A 23,467-nucleotide genomic window follows, 5' to 3' on the forward strand; every position below is an offset into this window, starting at 1 on the left:
CTTGGTTTAGCAGCGTAGCAGCATAGGGAAGCTGTGGAGTTCCCTCCACCGGGTGTCATCGACGAAGAGGTCACCAACTCTGAGAGGTTCTACCTCATCTCCATGACGCAATCCTTTGATAATGTGAACGACAATGCCCTCGCTGGGTACACCCAGTGCTCTCACAAGTCGGTCTGGCTCTCGAGCACCGGCTCCCTCAGGCGTCTTTGTGCGGTCGTGTCCGGCAGATACCTCAAACACTTATTAGAGATTCTTTTTCAGTTGCTCAACCAGATGTACATGAAATTGTAAAGCAGCAGAGCATCGAAAGGCCATTTCATAAAATGCCATTTATTGAAAAAAAAAATGAAAAGCAAAACCTCAAGAGGAGAGGATCACTGAGGAGCTCAGCATCTAGTCGGTGATCGGTCTGCAGGTGAAGCTCCAGAGGCTACATTGGGTCGAGCCCCAGCAAGAAGAGGAAGTTCGGCTAGCAAATCTTGTTCGTTGACCCTCTGAGCAATGGCGCGAGCAAGGCCGTGCAGATCTAGTGCAAGCTCGTCCACCATGGCACAAGGATGAAGGCGCTGGACATCAATGATGCGCTCAGGATCGACTTTGAAGGCTCGTTGTAAAGATGCCAAACATGTTCGTCTGATACAACCTTGAAAAATACACTGCCATAGTGGTTCATGTTGTCCAGTACGTCTGCAACCATAAGTTTATCAAGCACCTGGTGCTCTGCAGGGTGAGCAGGCGTGCCCTCGTCTTGCACCTCACTGTTCTCGTCTTTGAGGTAGTGCCTTCCCGATGGATTTCAAATGAGACCTCAGAGCAGCATGACATCAGATTTCTCATGGAAGCCCTCTCCGACGATGTCTGAAACTCTCTAAAAAAATAAAAAATAAAAGGGAAGAGGAGGTGAATAGGAAACCCCTCATCAGAAAATCCCTCACTATAAACCTGTCAATGTGAAACCTTTCACCAAAAAGGAATACAAACCGAGAAACCCCTTTACTGAGAACCCCCACTAGAAAACCACAGAAAATCGTTGGTCATGCATATCAATGTTGTCTATGTGAAGCAACTATAGGTGGAGATCGCTCCTCTGTTGAACGATTGTGCTTGGTGACCTTTTGTTGTCAGAGTGAGGCGATTGCAAGCAGAGATTTCATCCCCGTTGAACGATCATGCTCTGCTCCTGAGAGAAATAGTTGCAAAGAAGAGGCCTCTGTCAAAAGGCCTTGCTTATAGGACGGTTGTGCTTCGTCGGACAGCTAAGCCCGACAGAGCTGCAACCGGAGTCGGCGAGCAATGAAGCATCAGAGGCAGAAAAGGGGTGAGAGAGGCACTTTGCAGTCAAAGTAGGTGGCGGTGATGGTCATGTAGGATTCGTTTGAAAAGAGATCTCGGTCGAGTCTTTGGGAGCTTCCTGTAGAGGAGTTTCGGCAAGAGAAGGCAGCTAACGGGAAGATCTTGCAGGAGCTCTTGTCGATGAGCTGGTAGATGGCAGTCGGAGGGTGACAACACTGTCATAGGGTGTAGGAGATTCTCAGCCAGTTGGGCGGTTGCCGGATCTTCCAGCGACGACGATGAGATCCACCAGGAGGTCGGTCGTTGACAGATCTGTTGACGAAGGCAGCGGTGAGAGCGATGGTCATCATCCTCGTCCATTTTTTGTGTGTCTCTCAGGTTTCCCTTTTCGTATAAGGGGGAAACCCTAAGAGAGATCCCCTTTTATGAAAAGGGTAAACCACTATAAAAATAAATAAATGAGTTTTTGAAAAGGGGGGCAGTTGCCGCCCCTATTTTTTTTAAGAAGGAAACCCTAATGGCTTGGAAGCTGATACGTTGGTGGTGCAACATAGGGCAGTCGTCGCCATAATGGTGGAGCTGGCGGAGGCGGACAAGATGCAGAGGATGGTCGTGCTGCTGGAGGTGTGGGTGTCGCTCATGGATGAGGGCAGCTCCTCAATGCTCATTTAAGGACGGAGGAGATTCGCTGAACAGTGGATGCAGAGGCCATGGTGGAGGCGTTGTCCCTCCTCTGAGTAGGCAGAGGTGGTGAAGACCCCCTGTGTCAAATGGTAGTGGCGAAGATGCCACTGGTGTTTCTTTTTTTTTCTTCTTTCTTCATGTGAGGCAGTGGAGCAGGCTTCATTGGCAGGGCATCACTGCCCTGCTGGATGGGTGGGTGCTAGAAACTACAACACAAGGTGACTGTCGAATAGGAGGAAGGAAGCATTATTGTCGGTTGAATCGCCGGTGGTAGCCTTGAAGATCCCCACCGGATGCTCACCGAAAATCTTTGGCCGGAAGATTATGGGGAACCTCCGATTTTCGTGGGGTGGTTGCACCGACAGAGCGGTTGTCGAATCTTTAGGCGAGGAGGAGGCACAATTGTTGCATCTCCCTGCGAGGTTTTATCTTCACCGGACTCTCGCCAGAAATATCAGCCACATTGCCGGTCGTAGAAAAACCTGTGAAAGAGAAGAGAAAAAAATGAAAACAAAAGGGTTAGGGTTTCCCGAGAACCGTTTATCTCTTTTTTATCATTTTCATAATTAGTCTGTATTTTATGTGATATTACATTTTTTTACCTCTATTATTATTTTTAAAATAGAGGCTTCGGTTTTTTAGAATTTTAAAAACAAGTTTGTCTCTTGGTTAATACCCGAGACAAGGACATATTTTCTGAAATTACAGAAGACCACTTGAAGTTTTTTGTTTAACTCAAAGATATTATGTTTTGAATGTTCTGTTTTTTTTAGAACTCTTTCTAACTTTTCTGATTTTGCAGAAAAGTGCTTCTGGTTAGCAAAATACCTCCCAGAGTGTCATCCTAAGAGGTTTGGATCCAGTTGGTACTTGTATTTTTATAAAAGACCTCATTGGATCCGGTAAAACTTTTGAATTATGAAATTCTTTGAGTTGTTGCATTATTCTTATGCTTCACATTATGATTCATATTTTAGATCCGACATCGATCCAATTTTGTGGGTTCTAATTTTATATGGATCTATATATGATATGACTTAGTATAGATCCAGTTTAATTAGTTTTGGATCCAAATTGGATCTGGTTGAGTGATATGCCTGAATATGGGATATGGATCTAGATTTGATTCATGTTTTGAATCCAGTTAAGTATATATAGAATATGGATCTTGATTTGATTCAAGATTTATGATTGAATCTGGTTGAATGTTATGCCAGGATATGGGATATGGATCTAGTTTAATCTAGTTTTATGATGGATTCGAATAAGTATATATGAGATATAGATCCAGAGATAAATCTAAATAGATATACATATACTATATGGATCTAAATTTGATCCATGTTGAATCTAGATAGTATCAGGCGAGATATTTGGATCTAATAATGACATATATTTGGTATGGATCCGGGTTTGACACAATCAAATCTAGATAAGTAGAATACTGGATGTGCAATATGGATCCATTGGCATTTGAAATATATGGTTTTGGATATGGATTTGGATTATAGTCAAATCCTGTAAGATCCATGGTTTTATTTAAACTTGTACGAAGATCCATTTTAATATGGATCGTGTTGGACTTGATAGATAACACCTCAAGTCGGATTTGAATATAGAATCCTTCAAATCCAATATAATTGGATATATATATATATATATATGTGTGTGTGTGTGTGTGTGGATCCGATAATGGTTTTTGTTCAAACTAGTAGTTTGATTAAAGCCTTATAATTGGCTTATCATATTTAGGCATATCCAAATGATAAAACTCTCATTAGATATGGATCTGGTGCATATCCAAGTTGGATTTGGGTATGGAATTTATGACTTACTTCATCATGGAAAAACAACTTAGTTTGCGAATAACCTCATGATAGGGATATATCATGAAGAAAAAATCCAACTAGTGTATGTAAAACCACATAATGTCATAGTTTAATGCAAATATTGCTTAAATTCAATGCATGGAAAGTGGGAGTGAAATTATAATTTTGCACATGAATGTGACGATATTTATCTGTAATAATGATAAACAATCATAATGCTCCCTATGGTATATTTGTATAAATGCATGAAGAAATATTTTATTCTTCATGCATAAAATGTTAAATGGTGTTGGTTAGTCACTCTTATGACTATTTGGATCCGAATATACTGATCTAAAATGATCAGGTAGTGATCAATATGTGTTAATGCACATGGAATGTGGGAGTATTTGTTATGTCTGGCAAATCATGAATTTATGAATTTCATGGTACTCCACTAGTGTGCATGTCTATGGTAAGGTCATGGAAGATCCAAATAACCCCATGACTATGTGAGACCCACATTATGATGTATTCGTGGACTGCATGACTTAATATACAGTGAATGGTGAATACTTGAAAGTTATGACGATGAAAAAACAACACAGTTTGTGAATAACCTCATGATAAGGATATATCATAAAGGAAAAATCCAACTAGCGTATGTAAACCTCATAATGTCATGAGTGCAATACATAATGCACTAGCTATGATAAATATGGGTGTTTGTCCCATATGACCAAATGAGAGATGTTGGATCCTGGTATGAATCCAGTGTGGTCAAATGGGTCTCACATGGAATCCAATGACCCAATTAGTGGGCTATTGAGATGTGCATCACCAGGATCATGGTGGAGCCCATTACACATTGGATTCTCAGCATGCTTGGGAATCCAATGGGACAATTAAGCTGGATAACGGGTACCCAGGGGAGGTTAAATTCTCCAGCCACCTGACTCTGCACATGAACGAAAGAGGTTCAAGGATCCCTCTCATGCAGACCGTTAATCAACTTCATAATCCTTTTTTCTTCTCCTCGAGTCCTTTATGCACACACCCCGATCCTAAATCCATCAATTTAAACCTAAACTGCCCGTCAAACAGTCTAAGCCTCGTCCCACTAAGCCAAACCCCTTGGGTAAAAAAGAAGAAGACATAATTACACACGGGAAGCATGCAAAAGATACTAAATAACAATAGGGCTGGTAAACAAACTGAGATGCTTATTGTTCTAATTGGTTCAGCTTACAAGAGACTTCTTTGGACTCTTGAAATGATCCTTAAGAGCAGAGTTATGAGCAGATCCCATATTGTAACTGAGTTGGGCATGAACAATGGGTGTTCGCCTCAGTTTGACTTGTTTAGGGTAATATGAGTTTATATGATGTTTGTGTATCATGAAGCACAAAAATATTGCAACTCAACTGTTTAGATATATTCTCTATGGACCTTTCAAATAAAAAGGTTTTTTTTATTTAAATGAACAAGCACAAACTCAGATCTTTTAGCTCAACTTAAAAGAGCTTGGATGTTAACTCAACTCGCAGGAGCCTGACAAACCACACCTAAACTGCTCAGTCGTATCTGGCTATAAATGAGTTTAGCCTGAACAATCTCTGTTTGGTTCATTCCGCTCATTCACCATTAAAAAGTGACTTAGATCTCATCTATAGTTTCAATTTTGTCATTTGCTTTTTTTTTAACATTGTTTTCCTCTTTTATCTCTCTTTTTTTTCTTAAGACCTAGTTTGTAGATGAGAACTCTTTAAAACATGTAGGTCTTGTTTGGTGGTTTGATAACAATATGTTGCTGGAAAACATGAATTTTGGTTCAATGGATTTCGCTTGTAAGCTTACAACTTCAGGAGTCTTGGAGTTCCATTTTCACCATGGATGTTGTAAGGGTCTCTTTGGGAGTGGACCTACCGCAAGATACAAGAGCATATATGTGGAATCCCTAGCTCTGTCACAAAGATTCTTCAACTTGCCCTCATGTCATGTCCCTTTATGTACCATTTTTAATAAAAATTTTACACAAAAATGGTGTGTCTTGTGTCCTTTTACCCATGTCATTGTGACATAAATCCCTAGTGTCAAAAAATATTTGTGGTGCTACCAATTTTGAAGCTTCAATCCGATTATTTGCACCTAGCAGCTCTAAAAAATAGCCTAATAAAAAAAGGTTTTGCTTTGTCCTAGGCTCCACACCCATTGGGTGTGCGGGTGCCTTTAACTAGTGGGCTCGCTAAGGGGTTGGGTGATCCTACCCCGGGTTTACCTTGCAAGGGGGTGGGCCCATTAAGTGAACTGGTTTTCAGGATGCTCTTCCTCGTCATAAAAAAGAAAAAGAAGAAGTCTCTTTATTTAAATGGGCTCAAGATTGGCTCTACTCATATAAGCAAGATGAGCTAAGCTCGAGCAATACTTGGTTGTACACACTATGAGCTTGAGCAATAATTAGCTGCAAACAAGCTAAGCCCAAACAACAGTTTGGTTTATTTAGCCATTTTATCAAACCTAGATAGTAGGAGTATTGCATGTTGTTTTGACTCAAAACTAGTAACTTTTTCAACCAATCACTTTAGCCAAATAACCCTCTCTTTGTCTAAGTTTTTGAAAATGAGTTTTGGAGGGAAAGTTCACTTTTATGAAAAATAACTATATTGAACATTCTTGAGAAACATATTAGATTTAAGATGTGTAGAGTTAACTTAGAGGGAAAGGCCCTTGAGGGGCTTGTCAATTGAGCTTTAGACTTTGAATTTGGATTTGGATTCGATTTAATATGATATTGGGTTGACTTTGATCAAATTTTTATCACAATTTTTTGGACCTTATAAAACCTTTTTAAAATCAAATCGGTTTGGGAGGTTGACCAACCATTTAAGGGTTATTATAGGCCATATTTGAGTGTGCCACCTAGCCCAACATTTTGGACATTAATGGGTGCATTAAGGGATTTAAGTGTCATTAGTAGGTATATGAAAAACTTTAAGAGCCATTAGTGGGGTACATGCATGGCCTTAAATGCTATTATGGGGCATACCAAATATTATGATCAATGAATATTTGAGGACCTGTTGACCAGCCATCAAACTTAGGTTTATATATACCCTGGAAGGTCCCATATTCTTGTATGACTTTGCATGGCTTGGCTGATGTAGACTCCCTTCTTTTTCATTCTTCTCCTTTTAGCTATTGTATCAAAAATTATTTTCTTTTTCTCTATGGGTCTGCTCAGGATAACTGTGCCATGGTAGTCAGTTGCCTTAGTGCGAAAGATGATCGAGAGAAGCACAAGAAGTGTAGGCTTGATTGTATCTCATAAACGAAGTTACAATTCACTCCTTTACATCAAATTTTTACCTAAAAGGACAACTATCACTTTTAAGAGAACATCACAGTGCATGCCTCAAATCCATTTTGGTTCTTGACATCTCCAAGTTCAACATCTAGATTTTGTAGAAATTTTAACAAATTAAAATTGACATCATGCTCCATGACAACCACGTAACGCGATATTTGATTGATTGTTAAAAATCGAATGGAGTAAGGTATGTTGTTAATCCTATATATAACTTTTTGTTTCATCATCTTGGCAATATGTTATAGCCTTTGCTTTTTTTACCATGTGGTTGCATGTTCATGCATACTTAAGCCTAACTATTGAGGATTTATGAGAGTTTTAATAGATTTTTTCAAATCTCTTGAAACCATTATTATATAGATGAATTATATTGGTGTTTTCATTATTAGAATATACAAAATTAATGAATCAGTGCTTTTGGTTTTTGGCATGTTTTGGATCTGAATTTAAATTTTTGAATCTATTATTGGATCAAATTTCTTATCCTAATCCACTTTAGGATTTTTGTTTTAATTAGATCAATTTAGTTATTTTATACTTGTAGTTGAATTTTAATTTTTGCTTATGGTCTTATATTTTGGTTCTTTTCTACATGTAGCATGTTTCTTATGATCATGGTTTCTATATTCACATTCACTTTCATGTTTTAGATCCATTTGAGATTAATGTTCATTTATTTATACTTATTAACCATGCAAGCTGAATTTTATAGGTTGTGTTCACTTAAGATCATTATTAATTTTTTGATTAGTCATATTAGTCGAATGTTTCATAAGTTCTTGGATTGTTACTTATATCCACTTTCATACTTTGGATTATTTTGAGATTAATGTTTATTTATTTATTATTTATAACCATATGAATTTATTTTATGTGAGTATATGTTGTTATAATTGAAATTGAATCTTGCATTAGGTTTATTTTATATTTGTCAAAGTATGTGTTTGGATCTGGACTTATATCTATTTGATTCATTTCTCTATATCATATTATTGTGTTCTTAAAAGTGTTGTATGCATATGGTCTTAAAATTTATTTTTTTAGATGTGGTTAGGATCCTTACTAAACCGGTCTTTTGTTTAGACCCCTTTTTAGTTGTTTTTTGAATTTCTACCCATATTCAAATTTTTATCCAAGTATGGTTTCAAATTATATTTCTGTGTAACACCTATGATTTTCAGAGTATTTTTAACGTATAAAATAATATTAATAAGGATTTTTATGTGAAAGAAATATAAAAATGCATTTTAGTCAAAGTTGAATTATAAAAGATATTTTATGAAGATTTAAAGATTGATTTTAGTGGAATTTGCATTTAAAAACAAATTTATGAAAAAGATGAAATTTAATAAAATAATTAGTGAATTTAGTATAAATAAAATTGAATATGATTTTGGAAGAATTTAGGTTTAATTTGATATAGATGTAATGTGATTTATTAAATTAGAATTAGTTTTGGTTGGATTTAAATTCCAATTTTTAAAAGTTATGAAAAATATTTAAAAAAAATTTATGGAATGAAAAATAAATTTTAAAACAAGTTTTATAAATTATAGAGGTCTATAGGGTGGGGCATTTCTTTATGTGGGCCCATCCTATGTGGCATGTCAATTAGGTGTAACACTAAAAGTTTGGTAAGTTAAGCCCTAGTTGAAATTCTAGTTGAATGCTATTTCTAGGTTTCCTAAAATGAAATTAGGTAAAATAGAAAAGAAAAAAATATCAAAGTCAACCATAAGGAAACTTTGTGTAGACTTTAGAGGAATAGAAAGGAGACTCTCTAGGGTGGGATGTCCCAACCTAGAGAGCCTCCCTTGGCTGGAATAATATCTTAAATCAAAGTAACAAAAAAAAAGCCAAAACTTACTAAAAAAGTCAAATAGGTTGGTGTATTAAAACTTAATTTTTTATGTTTTGTTTTTAGTATGTTAGAGAGCACAAGAGGGGATGTCCCATGCTTGTGGCCCCCCATGGGCTTAGTTGAAACCTCTTTAAGTGGTAAGATATAATACACTATTATGTATATTATATAGTTACATGGAGTAAGGTTTAGAACTTAGTTATATTCAGAAAGTAAAGTAGAATCAAGGAATTACGAGAGATATAATTTAAAAAAATTCAAAATAGAATTTTAGAAAGCTAATGTTGGAGTTTGAAAATGGTTTGGAAGGTTTTGAAACTTAGAAAAAAAAACTATAAATGGGCCTAGGAGGAGCTCACACCCCCATATTGGTCTTTTTTATTTTCCAACTTCTCTATCTCTTATCTCTTTTTCCTTCTCAGTTGTTTTTCTTTTTCTCACACCCCCATATTGGCCTTTCTTATTTTCCAACTTCTCTATCTCTTCTCTCTTTCCTTCTCTGTTTTTTTTCTTTTTCTCTATTGTTGTTAAGAGGTGTTGGAAGTCCATTAGAGAGAGTTCAACCAAGGAGTTGAAGCAATGTTTTGAAGGGGGTGAGGTTTGAATCTATGAACCGATTGTTCTGTTATTTTTCGTGTTGATAAATTTCGATGAATCGAGGTAGGGGGTTCTAATCCAATCCATGTAGATTAGAATCTGTATATATGGGCATATTTATGAGATTTAAGATTTGTATTTGAGACTTATGTCAGTTTTAATGAGATTAGGATTTGATATAGATTTTAATCCCAAAAATGTTTTTGAGAAAAACTTCAATTTCGGCATAGATTCAAGTTTTTTTCCAAAATAAATAATTGATCAGATTTATAGAGATTGAATCAGACATAGCTATGGTTGTAAAGAACCATATCAGTCCCCATGGACTGGTCAGTTCTTATAAAAATTCAATTTGGAGGCAAAGATTAAGTCACTTAAGCGCTGGATTCGTATATCAGGCCTACGCGATTAAGCAATTTTGTCGATACATATGCTAGTAGGTTCAAAAAATGATTTATTCATAGCTTAGTTCTAATCCAACTTCATCTATGGTTAAGTTCAGTCCTAAGGTATTCTGGATGGGTTTGATTTTGAAAAAAAATATACATGTGATTCTCGATTTACGAAAAGAAAATAAAAGTTTAAAAAAAATCTACCCAATAAAAATTCGGTAAGGGTATTTGGCCTTGTTTGTACCGAGGGATGTGATACAAGGGGATGGACAAACCCTACATCATTCCTAAGTATTTCCTCAACATGAACCAGACTAGATCAACCCTAATATACGTATGAGATTATTGGTTTTTAGAAAGAGAGAAAGACTATGTATATCCTTGTTCGTATAAAAAATAATTAAATAGAGATGCATGTTTATTGTATATCATTGTTTTGTATGGTTTCAATCTGAAATAGAGGTCTGAATCCTTTGTGGTTCAGTTATGTTTAACATTCATATACAAAGTTCATGTTTTTGGTATTGTAAGTCATCATATCTCGAAAGGTGTAATATTGCATGCATTGCGATCTTAATTGTGCAAATTTTATTTTGATAGTTTGTTTAGATTAAAATAATTCATGCATGATATTATATTAGTTAAATGCATTCTGTTTCATTGGTAATAACTGACAAAAATATGGAATTCAGTATTACACATGACTTGGTTTGACTTTTCACCCATTCAGGCAAACTCGTTATCGTGTAAGGCTTCTGACCACTATCCCATAAAATGTTTGTAACTTTCTTGTTTGGAGGAATTTATACGAATGGTTTATGACGTATAATAGATGATGAAATTATGCACATTTTATAGAAATTTGAGCTATGTTCCATGTTTGTGTATAGAACAATTATTGTCACAACATTAGGGCAAATTCTTGCCTAACCGGTTCCCGAACTAGGGATAGGTCGACTAAGCTAAGAAAGGTATTGATTCTTTATAAGAAGGTCTGTATATGAATGTGCATATAGCATGAATTATTCACAGTAATGTGGTGTATGTATGCCTTAAATGTTGTAAGAGCATGACATGTGATGAATTATCTTGCATGTTTATAACTAATGAGACACTACCACTGAATTGCATGTGCATGTGTAGAGTAAAGTGACATATGATTATGTATAAATGTATATTTTTTTTCTCCTCGAGATTAAAATATAAAAAAGATAAATTGTCTGAATGAACACCCCAAGGGAGGCCTAAGTACCCATAGTGTATCGGACGTGATGCGTCAGGATAATAGAAAAAACTTAAGGTCTGATGTCTGCAAGCATTACATGAATTGCAAAATAAAGTTAATTAAAAGAAGAAGAAAAAACTCATGCATGAGGTAAGTCATGGTATGACTGAATAATTGTACGCATCAACTATTTACGAGTATGATCGCGTGATTAAATGTGATACCTGCATAATTGTATGCATGCAATATGTGTGAGCATGATTGCATGTTTAAATGAAATATATGTTAAATGCATGCATGTATTGGTATGTGAGCGTAAGTGTATACATAAACTATTTGCGAGTATGATCACATGATTAAATGTGATACCTGTATAATTATATGTATGTAGTATGTATGAACATGAATGCATGCTTAAATGGAATAAATGTTAATTGTATGCATGGATTGGTATGTGAGCGTAATTATATGCTCAAATGACGTGAGCATAACTGGATACGCAAATACATGCACATGATTATATGCTTGAATTATATGTATGCATAAGATTATGCATGAACTATATTCTCGTGTACACATAAATATATGCATGCAACGTATGTTTGATATGTGCATGAGAAGGTGCATGAATGATTTGCTTGTGTACCAACAAAGTATGCATGCATTGTATGCGTATGATTTTTAAGATCACATCATCCTAGGATGATGTTAGGGTTATGTAGATTATACTGTCACCACTATTTGTTGTGTTATTTGCTTCAATACCAAATAAGGGTCTGCGGCATGGTTTTAAAACCTGATGACTCATCTCATGGCTCGTCTTTGATTGACTCGTGACTCGGTCGGGCCAACTTGGTGACTCGGTTGGGTCATATTAAGTTTATATTTTATATAAATATATATACCATGTATATTTTTAGTATGTAATCAATATATTATATATAATATGTATTATATGATATTTTTATAATATTTTAATGTATAATATTATTAATATATGTATAACTATATTTTTATATGTAATATACATAACATTTATATTATATTTCATATAATATATGTAATTATATATATATGCATGACTTGGTTGAGTCATGGGAAAACTCAACTCACTCGGCCATGACTCGATAAAGTTTTGTACATGGGCGAGTTGTATTGGTTTTTGACTCGGTACTTGAACGATTCAAGCCAAGTCAACCAAGTCACCGGGTTGACCCGATGAGTTTTCAAACTATGTTTTGTGGAATTGTACTAAGACATGATGTGTCTCACTCTCTATTTTTTTCACTTTTCAGTGCCACAGGAATAGGCAGATGTATGTCGAGGCACACAGAGACTGTTGTGTTGGACTGAACTGAAATTGTATGTTTTCTTTTTGTATTTTTGTGTGCAAACTTTGAAATTTTATGAATAAACTCATTTTGTGATATTCAAATTGTTATAGTTTGATACTCTGTGATGCGCCCAAGTTTAAGGATAGTTTTAAATTGGTTCAAAAAAGTCTTCCACTGTGTTTTAAAAAAAATCCCTCAAGCCTGGTGGGGCATTAGAGTCCATGTATGGCTTTAAGAGCCATTATAAGGCATGCTAAGTGATGTAGTCAATGGATATTTGAGGACCTATCGACTAGTTGTCTAACCTAGGTCTATATGTACCCTAGAAGGTCCCTTAGTCTTGTATGACTTTGAATGGCTTGACTGGTATAAACTATCTTCTTCTTTATTTTTTTTCTTTTCACTATTATATCAAAAGTTATCTTATTTTCTCTATGAGGTTGCTTAGGGTAACCATGTCATGGTAGTTAGTTGCCTTAGCATGAAAGGTGATCGAGAAAAGTGCGAGAGGTGTGAGTTTGGTTGTATCTCATAAGAGAAGTTGCAGTTCACCCTTCTGGACCCGAGCTTTTACTCGAAGGGACAATTATTTCTTTTAAGAGTGTGCCTATAAAACTTGCACATTTTTTGTATTTTACATGAAATAAAGGTGAATCTCAAAATATTATTTGAAATTTAAGATGAGATTTAAATCATAAATTGATATTTAAATTGGATTCAGAATGAATTTCACTTAAAAATTTATTCTGAATCGGGTCTTGAGTTTTAATCAGCATAGTTATGTACGAAATGACCCCTTATACGCCCAGGGCCTCACAGGGTTTGAATCTTTTTCAAAAATGGTTTTCTCGAAAAGAACTTGAGTTAGCCTTGAGAAATAAATTAAAATAAATAACTTAGTTATATAAAAATTCAAAATTTATTAATGGACGTTAATTAGGCGTAGAGTTAATTAAATTATATTCATTGGTATTTCATGTAAATTATAAGTTTATTTAGGAAATATTTCATTTGAATTTAAAATGAATTTAAATTGAATTAAGTTGGGATTTCATGGAATAGATTTAAAAAATTAACTAATTTTTTTTAAATGGTAGGAGTTCATAGGCGGGTCGTCCCATCCTATGTGGCATCTTCTTTAAAGCTTTAAATTATAAAAAAGAAAATAAATCTTTCAAATAAAGCTAAATTGAAAACTTACCAAAAAACAAGAAGAGATGCAAAAAGTTAAAAAATTGCCTTTTTTGAAAATCAAACCCCATAAGGGGGTACATCATTTTTAGAGGACTCTAGAAGGGTCCAACAAGGGCTGGACCCATGAAAGGAATAGGAAAGCAAGGAAAAAGAAAAAAAAAAGACTTGCCAAGCAAGCAAGTTGACAAAACGTTAAAATAGAAAGGTCTAACCCATGGGGGTCGACCAACCCATATCATATGTTATTCAAGGTAAGCTACATAATATAATATATAAGTATAACGTATAGCATAATCTAGGCTAACTAAAAAAAAACTAAGAAATGACACGACAATCAACTTGCCATTTTAAATTTTAGAAAGGGGGCTAACCATGGGGGTCAACCTGCCCCCTTCTTTAAAGATTAATTTACATTGTAAAATATATATACTAAATAATGTATATAGCATGCATATCATGTTGTATGCTAGAAAACAAAATGAATAAGAAAAGACTTTTAAAAATAAAAGAAAAGGTAAGTAGCATACCTTGAGATTTAGAAACTTATTCAAGATTAGATCAGGGGCTGAGGTTAGCCCCAACCCTTGACCCAATTCAAGAGCCTATAAAGGTAGAGGAGGGGCTCACACCCCGCTTATCTTGTTCTTTTTGGATTTTTTTTCAATTTTTTATCTCTAAGTTCTCTCCCTCTCCCAAAAACCTTCTCTTCTCTCTCTTTTCCCCTACACCAAGTAGTGGTGTTTTCTCCCTTTGATTTATAAGGGAGGCTTCCACATGGTTTAAGGTGGTGTTAGGAGGCTATTCTTGGGTTTGTAGTGTGTGTAGAACAACCAAATTATACGAAAAGAACCATTGGTTCGTGTAGGAGTGGATTTTTTGTCTAAAGGTAGGGAGATCTATACTTCTCTTGCGAAACAGAATTTGTAGCATGAATTCCACTATTTTTTCATATGAATAGACCCTAAACCAACCATCACATACGTTGGTTTGGCCTAGGGCTATCAAAATATGGAAAAATAATGATTTTTTGAGAGAAAGCTCCTTTGAAAACACATTTTTCACCAAACATCAATTTCTCATAAAATAAAACCTTAGATTTTCAAAATACATAAGTTAGGCTATGATTTTTCTAAAAACTTGATTTGGGTCAATAGTGTATGTCATGTTGAACATCCTATAAAAGTTTGAAGGATGTTCATTGTCGAAATCCTTGGATTTTATGAATTTAGTCTTATCGGGTTTTTAAGAAAAAAATTTGGTAAATTTAGGAAAAACCATGTTTTTTATAATTAAGTCCATGCAATATTTAATCGTAGTTGGTAGAATCTGTACATGTGGACATTTTGTGATTTTTTCATATTTTTTTAATTTCTAATTCTAAAGAAATTTCATGATTTAGTTATTAATTTATGCATTTTACAGAATTAATTTCTGAGAAAGTAAGACATGTGTAAGATGGTCTATTTTTCAAGCCAAACGACTACGAAAAAATAGATTTGTCTATTATGGATTATGATGAATTGATAGGTGTATTTTGGTTTAATTTTTTGAGTTAAATTATATAAAAAAAATTGGATGTATGGATTCAGGTGACCCAATTTGGCCCTATCCGAATGCATAGACCCGGTATTACACTTTTTCGGCCAGACATTTGACCGGTAAAATACCCATAACTTTCTCGTTAAGAAGAGTTTTGATGAGAAGTTTGATGCGTTGGAAAGCTAACAAAATTTCTTACCTATTGTAAAATTTTGGGTTCTACTCATGGATTGAGCATGACTTTGTGATAGTCAAAACAAAAAAAATATACATCTATGGTAAAATATTTGTAACTTTCTCATACGAATAATTTTTTATGAACGATTTGCGGCTATGAAAAGCTGACAAAATTTTCTTCAATCTTTGAAAAATTCAACTTTGTTCATCGAATGAAAATGTTTCTGTTAAATCTTTAACAATCGAGTAGAATTGAGAGTTTCGTAAATTGGAACCGGTCTAAGGACCAAACTCCTATACTTGTGTAGTTACGTATGCTTTGCATAATTTTTTTTTGTATGATTAGTATGTAGAATGCATATTCATGTATAGGTCTGACTTTATGCAGGGTATGACATGCTTACCCTAAGGCATGAATGCATGTTGAAATGATAAGACATGTTTGCTTAAAGGACTATGCATCAAGGGACTGAAGGATCCAAAATGCAAAGTGTGTTGTTTATTTTCAAATGTTGGTTTTGTTGCATGTCTAATCATGTTATGATAATGATAATGATGTTGATGTTGTAAGTATGTGGATGCATGTAAGTCATTTTTATCACATTGCCATGTATTTACATATGCATTAGCCAAAGCATGAGAATAAAAGAGTAATCAAATACAATGCTTCAAAGAATGCATCCATTGCCTAAAAAGTGGTCGAATACTTATAACAGACTCAATTATGATATTGCATGTGAGTCATTAAAGTAATTAAGTAAAACATGTAACATTAAAGTAATTAAATAAAACATGTAACATTAAAGTAAGGTCTTGTAAAGAGAGGGCAAGCAGTACATTCGGCTTTGTGGAACTCCGTTTGAGCACAAAAGGTTGTTCCTTCCCATCCACGAAGATAAGAGAAACCACTACAATATATTGCAACATAGAGAATAAGAAACTTATGAGTAAAAGTCTGATGCATCGAGTTGGATGTGTTGGGAGTCTCTTTTGCTTTGTCGTCCCTCACTCGGAACTAGTGAAAGGTGGCAGACCAGGCCAAAGCCACCCCTATATGTAAAACACTGTCTGAGCTACAACCCTGAACCAGGTTTCTGCCTGTATTTGTACTTACGGGGCTAAGAAGTGATAACTTAAGATGTGTGTGCATTAGTTAGGCATCACATGCATTATTAAAGAAAGAAAATATAATTAAAGATAAAATTTGGTTCATGCATTTAATGACATTTACATATAGTAAGTCCATGGATTCTAATTGTTCATGCATTTTATCTGCTTTGCTTGAAACAATTGATGCATACTTATTTAAATTAATGAATTGTATACTTATGTCAGCTATGCAAATGTGTGATTTATTCTTTAGAATTAAATTATGAAAAGTTGGATGAAAATTTTGTTTTGTCTTCTTGTTTTACGAGTTTGGTATAATCTACCCTACTGAGACATGTTATGTCTGACCCCATATAATTTACTATTTTCAGAAAGTGAGTAGAGGCTTGCATGCGAAGGTAAGAGGTTACAATGGAGACCGAGCCTACCTTTCTTATGCCTTCATGAATTTGGACTCTCATTATTTATTTAAATTTAATTACAAGTGGACAAATGTAATTAATTATGGATGATTGTAGACTTTGATTATTTTATGCATGCTTGAATTTATTTTTAATTCCATAATTATATGGTTATGAAAAGTAGCATGCCAACTTTTAGACCTGATGAATTTTTCGCTGCTATTTGTTAAAATGTTTAAAAATATTTTCATTTTTTTTACCATTTTCAGGTTTTAAAAATTAGCGTGTTACAACGCTATAGTACGCGCCTTCAAATTAGTGCATTCAGATGTATGAAGTCTCACTCCCGTTATGTCAACATGTGGTTATTCATACTATGTTACATTCATAGATGATTTTAGTGGACACACTTGGATCTACTTAGAATCAAATATAAAGTTTTTTCATATTTTAATTTTTTTTATAATCTTGTTAAAAATCAATTTATGATAAATATTAAAAATTTTCCGTCCGACTCGGGGGAAAAGATTATTTCAAATAAATTTTAATTATATCTAAAAACTCATAGTATTTTGCATAAAAAATCTTGTCCTAAGACCCCTAACAAAATGATATTTTTAAAAGAAAACATCATCATTATTGAAACTACTAAGACTCTACTCATTTCAAAAGAAGTTTCAAAAAGGTTTTGGGTCGAATCCGCTCTCACCACGGTCTATTTAATAAATAGAATGCCTTCCCAAACTTTTGAAAACAACTCTCTAATTGAAAAACTCTTTAAAATTTCTCCTGATTTGAAATGATTAAGGGTCTTCGAATGTAAATGTTTTGTGTTTCTTGAAAAATAAAAAAACTCTTTTCTAAAACTATTAAATATGTTTTTCTTGGATATTCCAAAAATAAAAAAGACTATCGATACTATGATTCTAAAAATGATAAACTTTATGTGTCTAAAAATGTAACTTTTCTTGAAAAAGAAAAAAGATTTGATTTTGAAAAACCTAAGGAAGAATCTGAGTATACCTTCTTGTTTGACTTATTGCCTAAGTTTAATATTGAAAATATCAATAATGACGATAATGATAATGTTGGTTCAAATGATGAACCAAGTGAAGAGCGATAACCAACTCATAATCTTTTACAATACTCTATATGATATAATGAAGGGCATGCATGTGCTTTTGAGAAATATAGACAATGAACAAATATTGAAGAAATTAGTGTTAAAAGAACTAAACGAATACATATACCTCAAAATAGGTTTGTCTCCTATGAATCATTCTCTTCAAACTATAGAGCATATCGTCTAGCAATTCATTCATATGTCATCCAATTATAAAGAAGCCAACAACATAAAAGAATAGGCAGAAGCTATGAAAATAGAATTAGATGCATTATATAAGGCTCATACTTGGGAAATCCAATTTCTTTATAAGGAAAAGAAGACATTAGGATATAGATGAATATTTAAAGTCAAAACAAAGAGTAACGAGTCCCTAGAAAGGTATAAAGCAACATTAGTTATAAAAGAGTATTCCGAGAAATATGAAATAGATTATGATAAAATATTTGCCTTAGTAGCTCGTGTGACCACAATTATGACTCTAGTTGCAGTAGCATCCATTCGAGAATGGCCTATATATGAGTTAGATGTTAAGAATGCTTTTTTAAATAAAAAATTAAATGAAAAAATTTACATGAACCCCCTTGGCATGACTATTGAAAATATAATGGTTATTCATCTTCAAAAGATATTATATAGGCTTCAACACACTTCTAAAGCATGGTATAATTAGTTTAGTGGCACTATGTTGAATTTTAGATTTAAATCCTATTATAATGACACTACTCTTTTTATAAGATCTACAGGTACCTCGTTTATAATTTTTCTCTTATATATTGATGACATGATTATCACTGAAAATGATCAGAAAAAATTAAAGAAATTAAGATTATGCTTAAGAAATCTTTTGATATGACTGACTTTGTTTTTTTGAGATATTTTTTAGTCATTAAAGTAGCATACTCGCCAAGATGATACATTTTGTTTCAAATAAAGTTTGTAGCTGATATTATTGCGTGTTCAAGAATTAGAGACATAAAATACACTGACACTTCTAAAGTGCTAAATGCTAAAATGAGAGCTGAAGACATAGTTTTATTAGATGATCCAACTTCTTATAGGCAACTTATTAGATCACTAATGCATTTATTTATTATTAGGCGAGACATTATGCATGCAATACATATTGCAAGTCAGTTTCAACATGCGACTACATCAGTTCACATGAGTGTCGTATTAAGAATAATCTGATACATCAAGAAAACTATATCTAAAGGTTTATTCTTATCCTTTTCATATCTTTAAATCTTATTGCTTGTACTAATTCTGACTCGTGAGGAGATCCCAATAACCGTCACTCAACTACGAATTTGTTTGTTTGTAGGTGATTCACTCATTTCTTAGAGATGCAAAAAATAACAGAAATTGTTTTTATCTTCAACGAAAGCTGAATATAGGGCGATGACTACAACAACAATTGAGGTCGTGTGGATGAGATCCTTACTTTCAGATATGAGTGTTAATGTTTCAAAACCTTCAAAGTTATGACGTGATAACAAAAATGTCATATATATAACCAACAATCACATATTTCATAAATGAACAAAACATATAGAGATAAATTGCCACTATATTTGAGAAGAATAATTAAAAGGAACGATTACTTTACCATATGGTCAATCTGAGTTTCAGATTGCAGATTTCTTCATTGAAGCTCTTTCTCTATCAAGATTTTTGTTTCTTCTTAACAAAATTTTAGTGATCTCACCGTAAGTTTGAGAAAAAGTGTTAAAATATAATGTACATGATTAGTATATAACTGATATACATACATTTATATAATATATGTATACCAAGGGTATTTTGATCATTTTATGACATATAATAAAATACAATCCAATAGAAACTGTAGTGTCTTTTTATTTCATTTATTTGTTTTTTTTAAATGTAAGTCAAACTTGATTGTTGGAAGGTAGTCCAACAAACCATTGGACTACTCCCAATGGTCATAAATATGACCGTTGAAGGCAGTCCAACAATGTTTCTTATATGTGAGGCTCTATAAATAAAGTCTCACAACTTCACGTAAAGTATAAAAATATAAAATAATTAATTTTATTGAAGTTTGAGCTTTAAATATCTATTTTATGAGATTGTAATCGGTCCATTAGAGACCATATTGTATTTTTGCACTTGTGTAGCCCTTTATTGGCATTGCCATTTTGCACCACGTTTCATTTCAACCTGATCCTACAAATGTGTTACAAATAGTCAATTTGCTCATGTTTTTTGGATAAAAAATATGATTATTTAAACATTAAATATTTATAAAAAATTTAAACAATCAAAATTTGAATCTTAGAAAAACTTAGCTCTATGTTAGAATTGGACGATTTGAGAGTCGGTTCATATAAAATCAATCATGTAGAACTAGGGGCATCAACGGGTTGGGTTTGGTTCAGACCCAAGTGGAACTAGACTTGGGCTTGATTTTTGAGTATGATATTAGGTTCAGACCCAGGTTTAATCGGGTCCACTATAAGAAAAACCATATCCTGACCCGATAAGAACTACATGAACCTGACCCGGACCATACTTGGTAAAACCATATTATTTATCATTTTTACCTTGAAACATTGCAGGTCTTAATCACAGCTCGGGTTAGGTCCAGGTCGGGTATAAAATTTTACAAACTATACCCGGGTCCATGTATTAATCGAGAAAATATTTGGGTCTGAACCTGGGTCTTAATTGAGTCTTCTTAATTATCACCATACCCGGATCCTTTAAGATTTGGTTCGGGTCGAGTCGGAGTAAACCCAACCCGTTGACACCCTTCAAAAGCCCAATAAACTGATCGTGTGTTAAAAAAGTGATAAGCAGCTAACCGTGGGAAGAAAGGGAGATCAAGAGAAGGCAAATAAAAGTAACAGAGGTAGTCATCTGAAAAAAACTAAAAAAAACTAACCACTAAAACGGCAAATCCCATTACCCGAGCTCCTTATTTACTTCTTCCACAACAACATTTCAACATGACACCATATCACCACATATTCTTCTTCTGGCTTTGGAAACGAGCGTCGAAAAAGAAAACAAAACAAAACAAAAACACAATAGATTGTCCTTACCAAGTTAAGTTCAAGTTCCTATGCCAAACCAAACACACAAACTCGACCAACCCAAGCTAGCTCACCCGCACCCAGCCCCACCGAGCTCACGGCACGATCCGGTAGGCCTTCATCTTATCGACCCAGGAGGTGAACGACTTGGACGTGTTCCTGAATCCAAGGAACCCGTGCTCCTTGCTCTTGTTCATGTTGTGCACCACGGGGAAGTCATTCTCCAGCACCAAGTCCACGAACCACCACGTGCCCACCTCGCCGAGCTTAGTCGGCCTGAGCCCGTGCGCCGTCACGATCTCCTCCCACACCCCCTCCTTCCCCTTCATCGCCTCCTCCAGGCGCAGGCTCTCCATCCCGCCGGACTCGAGCCCGAATTGCTCGGCCAGCACCGGCCAGAGTTGTTTCCACCGGAAGATGTCGCCGTTGGCGCAGTTGAAGGCCTCGTTCTTGGCGTAGGGGTCGACGGCGGCCCAGATCATATGCTCGGCGATCAGGTCGGCGTCCGACGCGTCGACGTAGCTCTCCCACATCTCCCGGCTGCCTGGGAACGGCAGCGTGCCGGACCCTTCGTGCTTGACCACCGCCGCGTAGACGCAGAGCGAGCCCACCAGGCTCATCTGGCTCGCCGGCGAGAACCCGAAGATCGTCGTCGGCCGGTGGACCGTCCACGTCAGCCCATCCCGCTTCCTGGCCGCTTCGAAGAGGATGTCCTCCTGGGTGTAGTAGAAGTTTGGACAGGCCAGCCTGGGGAGCTCCTCGTGGAAGGGGGGCTCGTGGGGCACGAGACCTTCGATCTTCTCGAAGGGCCCGAAGTAGTGCTTCCCACCCGTGAGGAGGCACACGTGCTGGAGCCCGGGCGCGTTCGGGACGATCGCGTCCAGGACGTTCCGGAGCATCCGGCCGTTCACCTCGCAGTTCTCCGCCTCCGACCACCGGTTCGTCCACGAGGTGTAGAACAAGTGGGTGACGTCCGTCAGCGGGGAGAGCTTAGACAGGGCTTCCTCCGCGTCCGAGACGTCGCACTGAATGTACTCGATAAGGTGGTCCGCGCTCCAGTCGGGCCGCGGCCGCCGGGCCACGCCGTAGACCTTCCACGGACCGCCCGGCGTGTCTGAGAGCGGGAGGATCTCCGCCAGGCTGTTGCCCACGATCCCCGTGATGCCGATCACGAGCCCCACGCTCTCGAATTTCCGCGGCTCCTCATCCTCCTCGGCCTTCTTCTGCAAAATCCGATCGATAATCAGAGAATTAGAAGAGGAGGAATGATGCGAAACGGATAAAAAGGAAAACGATCGCGTTTCTTTCTTTTTCTTGCTTCTCTGGTTCGTAAAATCGAAAACCAACAAAAGAAATTGGAGAAGGGGGAGATCGCAGAGAAAAGGAACACGATGGGTTTCTTTTGTTTTCTTTGCTCTGCGATTCGTAAGAGGGAAAACCCACAAAAAATTCTAAACAAAGGGGAAGAATTCAATCAAGAAAAGTCGATGGCTTTTTCTTCCTCCTCATTCGCCTTACCCTCACAGCACCGATCGCTCCAGCCCACCAGAAACTCATCTTGAGTCTCTCCGATCGATTCTGAGAGAGGGAGAGAGAGAGAAATTGATATTGTGTACAGTCGACCAGAACGTACGAAATGATGAGGATATAAATAAGGAGGACATTTTAGCAAGGTTGTTAAATGCGATGAGGCCAAGCCAGCGTAAGCCTCGAGGCGTTAAAAGGGTATGCTTCATGATCAGAATAATAAAATATATAATATTAATAAAATGTTTCTTTCTAAATTATTTATTATAACTAAATTAATCATATAACTATAACTTTTTTTTTAAAGGCAAGCTGGTAACCCCTATCAGATTTCATGTGGGGGATTTGATCATGGGCCTTCGTCTTGACACTGGGCCCTCCGTTGGTAATCGTATAACTATAATTGTTCTATATATTACAAATTATTATTCGAGTCCAATTCAATACAAAATTATAATATATAGTCTCTCTCTCATATGATTTGGAGCTTGACCCACCAAAGTGGTCAGATATGTTTACTTGGTTCAGCCGTAGAACTTGGGTCCCATCCCATTGCGCCAAACCCTTTTGGGGCGGATCCTGGGTAGGTTGGGCCAGAGCAGCTGGATCTGAGAGATGCACCATGCTCCAACTGTCTTTGACTCTCATCAACAACTGTATTTTCCAAATCAACCTTTTTTGTCTACAGGATATAATTCCAATTATTAGACCAATCTGTTCACTGCTGAAGTTAGAAAATGAAAAAAAAAATACATAAGATATCTGAGTTGAAGTTA

General features: G+C 35.7%; 1 protein-coding gene across 1 annotated transcript; it reads right to left on the minus strand.

The window, feature by feature from the left end:
* Positions 1-21,033: 21,033 nt before the first annotated feature.
* Positions 21,034-22,791, minus strand: LOC149838797 (3-oxo-Delta(4,5)-steroid 5-beta-reductase-like). Its single transcript, XM_090006809.1, has 2 exons — positions 22,683-22,791; positions 21,034-22,387 (listed from the first exon to the last, which is right to left on the minus strand). The coding sequence occupies exons 1-2, from the start codon at positions 22,719-22,721 to the stop codon at positions 21,260-21,262; spliced, it is 1,167 nt and encodes a 388-aa protein (XP_089862935.1). The 5' UTR covers positions 22,722-22,791; the 3' UTR covers positions 21,034-21,259.
* Between the last annotated feature and the right edge of the window lie 676 nt (positions 22,792-23,467).

The sequence above is a fragment of the Nuphar pumila genome, chromosome 5, assembly GCF_984573655.1.
Source record: "Nuphar pumila chromosome 5, dmNupPumi1.hap1.1, whole genome shotgun sequence".
Classification (NCBI taxonomy): Eukaryota; Viridiplantae; Streptophyta; class Magnoliopsida; order Nymphaeales; family Nymphaeaceae; genus Nuphar; species Nuphar pumila.

Bases quoted from the DNA above. Each gene is read 5' to 3' on its own strand.
- LOC149838797 (XM_090006809.1), bottom strand. From the start codon at position 22,721: ATGAGTTTCTGGTGGGCTGGAGCGATCGGTGCTGTGAGG. The intron at 22,388-22,682 runs GTAAGGCGAATG...CGGATTTTGCAG, and splicing joins GAGCGATCGGTGCTGTGAGG to AAGAAGGCCGAGGAGGATGA.